The 12,015-nt window shown below is 32.7% G+C and overlaps 1 protein-coding gene across 1 annotated transcript in view; it reads right to left on the bottom strand.

The window, feature by feature from the left end:
* The window catches only part of LOC137615273 (uncharacterized), a 512,941-nt gene that overhangs the window by 268,428 nt on the left and 232,498 nt on the right, over nt 1–12,015 (bottom strand). Inside the window, exon 4 of the mRNA XM_068345000.1 lies at nt 7,779–7,963. Coding sequence (XP_068201101.1) covers nt 7,779–7,963 — 185 coding nt within the window. The remainder of the gene's footprint in view (nt 1–7,778; nt 7,964–12,015) is intronic.

Raw genomic sequence — 12,015 nt, forward strand, 5'->3', positions numbered from 1 at the left:
ATATATATATATATATTATATATATATATATATATATATATATATATATATATATATATATATACATGTGTGTGTGTGTCTGTTGGTGGGTGTGTGTGTTACGGGGAAACTGCTTAACCAGTCATTTCGGCAAATTACTGATTTACTTAGGTATTACACGAAATAACTGAAATTTGATAGGTCTTATTGTACACATTGCCTGATAGAATTTAGGCAAACTGTAATTTTGGTATTTATTTGCAAATAGCACTTTTATGTGCTTGTTACGTAATTTGTATATGTGTTAACACGGATTCTTATTCCTCATCTTTACCAAGTCACCCCAGTCGCCATCTACAACCCTCCATGCAGTGCCAGACCCGTCAACACTTGTACATACTTCATCCCTGTGAGCCCACTTCCACACATGCCCTCCATCACTTAGCCCAGCACCTCATATTGCATCAAGATAACAAGAAATTTCCAAGAACCGCAAGAGGGCCAGAGAGGCTCATGTGTGCCAAGCAAAACGCATGATCAAACGTAGTAGGGTCGACGTAAAGGCCGAGGAAATAGGGGACTTGTTGACAGGGGAAGGGGGGATCCAAGAAAACTTCTTGGAATCATCATGGACCAAAATTGAAATGATTTATACACTATAGGGGTAAAGGAGGGAATACTAAAGATTAAATTCACCAGGAATGAAATCTACTTGTGCCTTGAACGATTGTTGAGTGTTGATGAAATCTCCCAAGAACAGCAAGCATCTTTACATGAGGCATTGAAGAAAGGCCCCTCTGGTAGCCAAGAACACCTACGATGCAATTGTGCAAGTTCAAGTAAAAAAAACGCAGTACCAACAGGTGCAATATTGTAAAGCAAAACTGAGGTGTAATGGCCATTGTCATAGCAGCCTTTCATGTTGCAATTAGTAGAGAGAATATTGTGAACCTGTGTAAAAGTACTTTGTGTTTTTATATTGTGCTATTTAATGGCTTAGTTAAGTAAACACTCCTTAGAAGCATTGCAATAAAATTACTTGCTTGTGTAAAATACGATGTAGATCAAATGTACATGTATCTGTATTGTACTCTATAATGTTTTAGTTAAGTAAACATGCCTTGGACGCATCGTATAACATAATTTTGTATTACAATTTTGTATTGCAAGAGTGGTCGAGAAATTGATCATTACTGTATTTCACTACATTTTCAAATTGAGTATAACTAAATGAATCCTTCCATGTGTTGTTATGTCTAGTTGTGCATTTAATGAAAGAAGGAAAAATAAATGGTTTTAAAAAAAATATATCATTACAGATTTGTTGTTAATAAAATACCCTAAGCATATACACCATAAATGCAAATATATACTATTGAATTAGATATATACTATTTAACCTGAAATCCCGTCCCGGGCAATACAAAAAAAAAAAAAACATTGGTACTAAAATTTTAGTCATTTTGCGAAATCCGTAAGTGAATCAATCATTTCCCGAAAGGCCTGTTTACACAGTTTGCCTGTAACACACATACATAAACACACACACACACACACACACATATATATATATATATATAGATATATATATATATATATATATGTATATATATATATGTATCTACATATATATACTGTGTATATATATATATATATATATACATACATATATATATGCATATATGTATTTATATATATAACATATATATATGTATATATATATATATGTGTGTGTGTGTGAGTATATATATATAAATATATATATATATATATATATGTATATATATATATATATACATATATATATATATATATACACATATATATATATATATATATACATAATATATATATATATATTACAACCAAAAATGCAGCCGTTTACAGTCTACTGCAGGACAAAGGCCTCAGAAATGTCCTTATTTACTTCTGGGGTTTGGCCAGTATTCATCAACACACTGGTCACTGCCGATTTGTGATGGCAGGAGACTTTAGTCTGATCGTTCACAGCAAATTAATCTAGCCCTGACTAGTACAGCTTTGCTGATCATGCGAAACACTAATCCTTTCACTGCGTTAAGGTATTCCATTCAGAAAGTAATATATATATATATATATATATATGGTATATATATATATGTATATATAATATATATATATGTATATATATAATATATATATGTATATATATAATGTGTATATGTAATGAGTGTAATTATATGTATATATATATATATATATATATTTATATATGTATAAATATGCATATATATGTACTATGTATATATATATATATATAATATGTATACACACGCACACACACACACACACACATATATATATATATATATAGCAAAAGACTTGCTCTTTATTATATAGGGAATATATCCTTCAAGTTACTTAACTTGATATCACATTCTGTAATGTACCTGACACATGTACACATAACATTTGTATTTTCTTTAGCTCCTAAAATTGCAATTAAAGTAATAACTGCATTCGTATGTCTTTGTTCAAATTATACTTATATGGCCAGAGATAAAACGATCAAACACACCATGCTCTAATTGTAAAGCAACACAAAATATCATTGCTGTGTTTTTGTCTATTTTAATGTGAAAATTTTATTATTATTATTATTAGTAGTAGTAGTAGTAGTAGTAGTAGTAGTAGTAGTAGTAGTAGTAGTAGTAGTAGTAGTTACTGATCCTAGTAACTTAAATCTGCACTCTTTGGTGTAGATGCAATAGTTCCTCCTTTACTTAAACAGATGGCTCAGTCACTTACTGTCCAAAGGAAAGGCAACCTTTTTACCTGATGTTTCTGACAGTAAACAGAGTAATGAAAAACTTGAACTTCCTCATTCCTGTTTTCCTGAGGCCAAACTAACTAGTTTAGCTTTTCGATCTCGTGAGATTAAGCTCTGTTGATGGACCTTGATGCTTATGGAGGTGTAGACCCAAATGGTATTTTTCCTTTGTTTTTTTATAAAGACAGCAGAATTCTTAGCTCCAAAGTTATCCATTATTTTGCGCAAGTTAACAAGAAGAGGAGCTTTTAGCACTTGTTGGAGAATTGATAATGTTACCTCTCTATGTAAATGTGTTTGTGGTAGCTCAAGTCCTACTGATTACCGCCCAATTTCCATAACTCCCATATCATCTCAATTTTTCTAACGTCTTCTGGCAAAACGTCTTATTAGGTTTGCTGAAGGTAATCATCTACTCCCTAATTTGCAATTTGGTTTTTGTAAAGGCCTTGGAGCATGTGATGCCCTTCCTACAATCTCCAATGCTGTACAGAAATCCCTTGATTGTGGTCAGGAAGTTCGTATGATTGGCATTGATTTTAGTGCTGCCTTTGACCGTGTTAATCATGAGGCCCTTGTTTTCAAACTGAAACAGTTGGGAGTGGGTGGGTCGTTTCTTAGCATTATTATTGATTTTTTAAGTAATAAATCTCAAAGTGTTGTTGTTGATGGGCACCATAGTGAGTAAAGGAATGTGATATCCTGTGTTCCACAGGGTAGTGTTCTTGGCCCATTACTTTTCATACTATATACACATGACATGTGGTTTGGCCTAAAAAACAAGCTTGTTGCATATGCAGATGATGCTACTCTCTTTGCATCAATTCCATCCCCTGAATGTAGATCTGGGGTTGGTGAATCCCTTAATAAAGATTTAGCTAAAATTAGTGCATGGTGCAAATTATGGGGTATGAAGTTGAATCCTAACAAAACTCAAAGTATGATTGTAAGTATGTCAAGGACAGTGGCTCCTCAACATCCGGATGCCAGTATTGATAATGTTTCCTTAAATTTGTATGACTCTTTTAAAATTTTAGGTGTGATTCTCGACAGCAAATTTACTTTTGAGAAACACATTAGGTCTGTGTCTTCTTCAATTGCACAAAAAATTGGCTTACTGAGAAAGTCTTACAAGATTTTCGGTGATCAATCTATTCTGAAGAAGTGTTTTAATTCTTTCATTCTACCTTGTTTTGAGTATTGTTCTCCTGTCTGGTGTTCGGCTGCTGATTCTCATCTTAATTTGTTGGACAGAAACTTACGGTCTATTAAATTTCTTATTCCTGATCTAGATATTAATCTTTGGCACTGTCGTTCAATTAGTTCATTATGCCTGTTGCATAAGCTTTTTCATAACTCTGACCATCCTTTACATTCAGATCTCCCTGGATAATTCTATCCTGTTTGTAATACTAGGCAGGTAGTTAATTTTAATAGCCAGACCTTCTTCATCATGAGGCTCAATACTACACAGTATTCTAGAAGTTTTCTTTCAGCTGTTACTAAGTTGTGGGTAGTTGAATCAGTAGAACTTCAAAATTTCAAAGTTGGAGCAAATGTTTTTATGTTAACCAGGTTGACATGAGTATTTTTATAGTTCATATATGACATATCTGTCTTGCATAAGATTTTTCATAACTCTGACCATCCTTTACATTCAGATCTCCCTGGACAATTCTATCCTGTTCGTAATACTCGGCAGGTAGTTAATTCTAATAGCCAGGTCTTCTCCATCATGGGGCTCAATACTACACAGTATTCTAGAAGTTTTATTCCGGCTGTTACCAAGTTGTGGAATGAATGATCTTCCTAATCGGGTAGTTGAATTAGTAGAACTTCAAAAGTTCAAAGTTGGAGCAAATGTTTTTATGTTGACCAGGCTGACATGAGTCTTTTTATAGTTTATATATGACATATCCGTTTTTGACGTTGTTAATGGTTTATATACAGTAGGACATATCTGTTTTGACGCTGTTGCTGTTTTTATAATGATATATTGTTAATTTATTCTCATCATTTATTTATTTCCTTATTTCCATTCCTCACTGGGCTATTTTTCCCTATTGGAGCCCTTGGGCTTATAACATCTTGCTTTTCCAACTAGGGTTGTAACTTGGCTAGTAATAATAATAATAATAATAATAATAATAATAATAATAATAATAGTAATAATAATAAAAATAATAATGATAATAACAATGAAGCAGTTACTCGTCAAATTGATGCCCACCCCTTGCCTGCACACCTTTTTAGGGAAAAACAGGGGTCTAGGGGAGACTGGAGAGTCTTGTAGCACTGGCTAATCAGGATGGTTACCATCAAATAAACAATTCCCTGAAAGCTGGTGATACCTTTTGCTGAAAATGGTAAATGTAAATCCTAACTATTATCGATGATAAAATAAGCACATGTTGGTGATAATGTCGAAGTTACTGGTCCTCTGTATTCATGTTTAAGACTAAAGACCCATTACACTGCAACTCCTCAAAACTTATTCAATTACTAGAAACCAATTATATTGCTAAACAACTTTGGCGAATCACTAAAGGTAACTGTCATAGCAACAGATGTGCTTCGGATGTTTTCAAAGTTGTTTATTATTGCTAGGAAGGTAAAAGTTAGAGGAATTTTAGTCCAAGGTTTCGAGTTATAACCTCTATGCAAAAAGCTATTCTCTATTTTGTAATATGACTTTCCTGAAAAGCAAACGGTTCAAAAATTCTTAAATGGATTTTACATGCTGCACATTATTTCATGAACGAATTTCCGAAGGGGTAGTGGCAAATCGACTCATGTTCCAGTTTTTTTTTTCTTCTTCTTCTTTTCGATAAGTGCTTTTACCATTGTCAGCTAAAGCTGAACTTCAATTGAATTTATTAATCTTATAATTGAAGGAAGTTATTCTGTGCATAACGTATAAAACTGGGCAGGTGTGATAAATTTTCACTTTAAAACACGTGGGTCAACGCTCTTCTTTTTATTTCTGAATAATTCACTTGTAGAACTTTAGAGATAAAATCCTAAAAATTATGATGTAAGAGCCAACTAACACTGTTAAGATACGTTGCCTTTTTATGTGTTATTTGATTGCTTAATGCAATTTAAAATAATTACAAGTACCAGTTGTTGCGTTTTTCTTGCTTGAAATTGCCGTGTCGTTTATTATTCCTATATTGGAATAAGGGTAGTAGAAATAGTGAAGTAAGCCTAGCTTCGGCTAACATGCCATCAAAGGAAAAGTACAGCCTATTAGTATCCATCAATCTCACTATTTAGGCAGCAGAAATTAAAACTTAGTAATCTGTGGGAAAGAATATCTGATTTCTTCCTCCCAAACACCTATCATTTATCTGATGGCCTACTGAACCCAAATCAAGAGAGTCCCTGTTAGAGTCAGTCATATCAGTATTACGCACAGTACCAAGTAATCTTGGCCTCCTATGCTGAGATTTATCCATAAATGATAACAAAATCAATATCCAAGACGGCCAAACATAGATGTACGTAAAGAAATGCAACAATAATGTACTAGCATACATATTGATCTAAGGATAAGTACAGACTACTCAGATTACTGAAAAAGAAATTAATAACAAATAAATAAAATATTACAGTTAACCTGCGAGAGGCACATCGAAATGTGAGAACTAGCTCACTTCTCCATTATTCATATAACATTAATAAGCTACTACGGCAGATCTTAACGGTAAAGAGCTGGTACCAAAAACTGTAAATAAAGTGTGATTATTCAAAACAGGAATTTTAGGTACTCATACCACCCAACACTAAAACAAAAGGATAAAGTGATTCTAATTGTAGCCAACAGTGTGATGAAAAAGAAAACGTCACATATTCCTTGTCGCTACAATATATAACAATATTGAGAAAGATAATATAATTAAGTCACTAATCATTGTAAAATTCAATGGACTGGAAGAATAACAATATCAAATAAAATAAAATAAAAAGTTAGCAAATAGAGGTTTCCCTTCACGAAGCTCACTAAAGTCTTGGGAACGACTATTTCCCACTCGTAGATAAATTAATTTTTTTTCTACAGTACTAACTGATGCAGCTATAATAATTAGCGCCTCCCCTTTTCATTTCTATCTAGGACATTTCATTGACAAACGAAATGAGCAATATGGGATAGTTTTAAATCAAAGTCCATTTATACAAGATGCGTTGAATTTGGGGAAAAGATTCTGCTATTTTTTTATCAATAAAGGCAAAAAATACTTAAGATATCAACCTTCACAAGATAATTTTAGCATTACCCGACAAGACGCACAATGTCTCAATTCACGGGTATAATCAATATCACAGGAATAAAGAAATGGAAATCCAGCCAAAGACTGGGTAGCAATGAAGGTTTATCGAAGTGGCTCTCCTTTGTCCTTGGTCAACAGGTAATATCATAATCTCTTTTATGGAAAATTTCCAAACTATATTTGTTTACTTGCGACTATAAGCAAAGTTCTGCTGTTTAATTAGGAATGATTTCTTTCAAAATATCGAGGCTTATTAGGATTGTATTATTGATCTAGAAAATATTACTGATCTTTCTCACCAGTATCTAGCTACATTAACAGTTTAACTAAAATAAAAACCTATATAAATTTTATGTTAAATTGACCAATTTCCTATTGAGTAGTTGAAGTTATAGGTAGCTTAATGGCGTTAGGATAGAATATTACAATACTTATTTTGATTGAGATTCCAAATTAGGACATTCTTGTTTCTAAATAAATAACAAGTATATGTATCTTAATGGGCTGATATCCAAGCAGTTTTGAATTGTGGGATATTACACAACTGATAAGGGCTTCATTATATTTACTCCAAAACGAAATATTATGGAATAGTATTAAGGAATGATAAAGACGTCAGCTATCAACTGTGTTTGTAAACAAGGATTTAACTTCTTAAATATCACATATTTTCAATTCTGAATCATAATTTATACGATATGGAAGAATTTCAGGTTTACCTTTACTTTTATGACCTTAGTAACAGTTGGCCTGCAAGTCAAAAGAGGACCAAAGCAACATCCACCACACTGCTCAAGTCTGACACACGTTGGGAAGTACATAGTGCTAGCTTCGACAGGTAAATCCAGTGGAACAGTCACCAACTCTGGTTGACAGTTAGCCATTTCAAAAGTTTCACCCTCTTCTGAAAATTAAAACCATTGTTAAAGTTAAGCTATTCAATATATATACATACATACATACATACATATATATATATATATATATATATATATATATATATATATATATATACACAAGCATAAAATATAATAAATGTATATATATATATATATATATATATATATATATATATATATATATATATATGATAAATTTTGCACATTTAGACGTGTTTTTCATATTCAAATAAGCCATATATATTTTTGATACATTAATGTCTGGATTCTCTTAACGACCTCGGGATCAGAGCCCCAGGCGAAATCACACAAAGACAAGAGCTAGTGACCGGCCGGGAATCGAACCCTGGTCGGCAAGTTTGTATAGACAGTGACTAAACCACTTGGCCACGGAGAAAGATAAAAGTCAATGACAATTCTTCTGTACTTATACCTGTCGAATTCAGGTGTTTTGTACTTAGAATTGAAATCAACCCATCTTCACCATCGTAGCTAATTGGTAGTTTGTTACTTGGCATTCGATTAATGATAAATTTTGCACATTTAGACGTGTTTTTCATATTCAAATAAGCCATATATATTTTTGATACATTAATGTCTGGATTCTCTTAACGACCTCGGGATCAGAGCCACAGGCAAAATCACTCAAAGACAAGAGCTTGTGACCGGCCGGGAATCGAACCCTGGTCGGCAAGCTTGTATAGACAGTGACTAAACCACTTGGCCATGAAGAAAGATAAAAGTTAATGACAATTCTTCTGTACTTATACCTGTCGAATTCAGGTGTTTTGTACTTAGAATTGAAATCAACCCATCTTCACCAGCGTAGCTAATTGGTAGTTTGTTACTTGGCATTCGATTAATATGAAAATTGCACATTTAGACGTGTTTTTCATATTGATCGAATGCCAAGTAACAAACTACCAATTAGCTACGATGGTGAAGATGGGTTGATTTCAATTCTAAGTACAAAACACCTGAATTCGACAGGTATAAGTACAGAAGAATTGTCATTGACTTTTATCTTTCTTCGTGGCCAAGTGGTTTAGTCACTGTCTTTACAAGCTTGCCGACCATGGTTCGATTCCCGGCCGGTCACAAGCTCTTGTGTTTGTGTGATTTCGTCTGGGGCTCTGATCCCGAGGTCGTTAAGAGAATCCAGACATTAATGTATCAAAAATATATATGGCTTATTTGAATATATATATATATATATATATATATATATAAGATAACTTTTTGCACATTTAGACGTGTTTTTTTCAATTTAAATAAGCCATATATATATTGCTACATTAATGTCTGGATTCTCTTAACGACCTCGGGATCAAAGCCCCAGGCGAAATCACACAAAGACAAGAGCTTGTGACCAGCCAGGAATCGATCCCTCGTCCGGCAAACTTGTAGAGATAGTGACTAAACCACTTTAGTCACTATCTCTACAAGTTTGCCGGACCAGGGATCGATTCCCGGCCGGCCACAAGCTCTTGTCTTTGTGTGCTTTTGCCTGGGGCTTTGATCCCGAGGTCGTTAAGGGAATCCAGACATTAATTTAGCAAAAATATATATGGGTTATTTGAATATATATATATATATAGTATATATATATATATGTATATGTATATATCTCTCTCTCTATATATATAATCTATATATATATATATATATATATATTTACTTTGTATTGAAATAATATATAAATATATTATATATATATATATATATATAATATATATATATATACATATATATATTATATAAATATACTATATATATATATATATATGTACAAATATATATATATGTATATATTATATTATACATATATATATATATATATATATATACATATCACTAACACTTGTGATTTCAATCAATGTAGATATCAACCACAATGGCATTTAATACCGGATTCTATCTTAGGAATATATATCCACTGGAATTCATTTTATGGTGAAAGTTTCTGGCCGGGCAGAGATTTGAACCTCTGCCTATCCAGCCGAAAACAATGCCTGCGAGTACTCTACCAACTGAGCCATCAAGAGAGATATAAGTTTATGACAAGTCCACCGTACATATTCCTGTCGAATTCAGGAATCTGTTATTAGACTTGAAATAAACCCATTTCCACCATCATAGCTGAAAGACAAGAGCTTGTGACCAGCCAGGAATCGATCCCTCGTCCGGCAAACTTGTAGAGATAGTGACTAAACCACTTTAGTCACTGTCTCTACAAGTTTGCCGGACCAGGGATCGATTCCCGGCCGGCCACAAGCTCTTGTCTTTGTGTGCTTTTGCCTGTTGCTTTGATCCCGAGGTCGTTAAGGGAATCCAGACATTAATTTAGCAAAAATATATATGGGTTATTTGAATATATATATGATATATATATATATGTATAGTGTATATATCTCTCTCTCTCTATATATAGTCTATATATATATATATATATATATATATTTACTTTGTATTGAAATAATATATATAGATATATATATATATAAACATATATATATGATTATATAAAATATATATATATATATATACTATATATATGTACAAATATATATATATATATACTATAATATATGTATATATATCATATATATATATATACATATATATTATAATATAACTATATATACATATCACTAACACTTGTGATTTCAATCAATGTAGATATCAACCACAATGGCATTTAATACCGGATTCTATCTTAGGAATATATATCCACTGGAATTCATTTTATGGTGAAAGCTTCTGGCCGGGGCAGAGATTTGAACCTCTGCCTATCCAGCCGAAAACAATGCCTGCGAGTACTCTACCAACTGAGCCATCAAGAGAGATATAAGTTTATGACAAGTCCACCGTACATATTCCTGTCGAATTCAGGAATCTGTTATTAGACTTGAAATAAACCCATTTCCACCATCATAGCTGAATTGTGAGTTTGCAACACGTGGTTATTTTATGATAAATATATATTCACTTACACTCGTGATTTCAATCAATGTAAATATCAACCACAATGGCATTTAATACCGAATTCTATCTTGGGAATATATATCCACTGGAATTCATTTTTATGGTAATAGCTTCTGGCAGCAAAAACTTTTTTTCCCAAACAGGAGCGCAGATTGGGCAGGGCTTCGTGAGCAGAAAACAGATTTAAAGGGTAACTCCTTTAATATGGCTGTGTTAAGATTTGATGGGTAGCTAGCTCATTAAAGTTGTGATCAGTAACTGCATTCATAAAGAACTGAAATGTTTATAGATAGCATAATAATAATAATAATATTGATGATAATAATAATATTAATAATAATAATGATAATAATAATAATAATAATAATAGTAGCAGTAGTAGTAGAAGTAGTAACAATAATAATAATAATAATAATAATAATAATAATAATAGTAGTAGTAGTAATAAATAATAATAATAATAATAACAATAATAATAATTACATATTATATATATATATATATATATATATATATATATATATAACGGATTTTGAGCGAAGCGAAAAATCTATTTTTGGGTGAGATGGCCATGTCGTCCTGATGGAAGTTCCTATAGGGTAGCTTCCTAGGGTATATTACAACTACGGCGATATTCCCAGAGAACTTACCTTAAGGTACCCAGAATTCTAATTCCTGGAGCGAATATCCCTAATGAAAGGGATATCGCGACATATCAGAGGACGTATTCTTGACACGCCACAAGGCAATCTGCACCCCAAAAAGAGATAACACATCGAGGGGTCAATTGGCAAGAAAACGAAAACGGGAAAGAAAAAGGGGGAGCCGCTCCCAAGGCTCCCTCTTCTCCAGTTTCGTAAGCGTGCCTGGCGCCAATCCTGGCGCCATCTGTATTCCTTTTTGCGTAGCTTAACAACTCGGTGTTTTTTCCTGTGTTTCTCGCAAATCTTGGATTTATTCATCTTTTCATGGCTTCTCCAACTTCGTCGGCCTCTGATAAGTTGAGTACCATTTCTTTTATGTATAAATGTAGGCTCTTGGTAAATTTTAAAGTGATTAATAGTATTAATCT

The sequence above is a fragment of the Palaemon carinicauda genome, chromosome 21, assembly GCF_036898095.1.
Source record: "Palaemon carinicauda isolate YSFRI2023 chromosome 21, ASM3689809v2, whole genome shotgun sequence".
Classification (NCBI taxonomy): domain Eukaryota; kingdom Metazoa; phylum Arthropoda; class Malacostraca; order Decapoda; family Palaemonidae; genus Palaemon; species Palaemon carinicauda.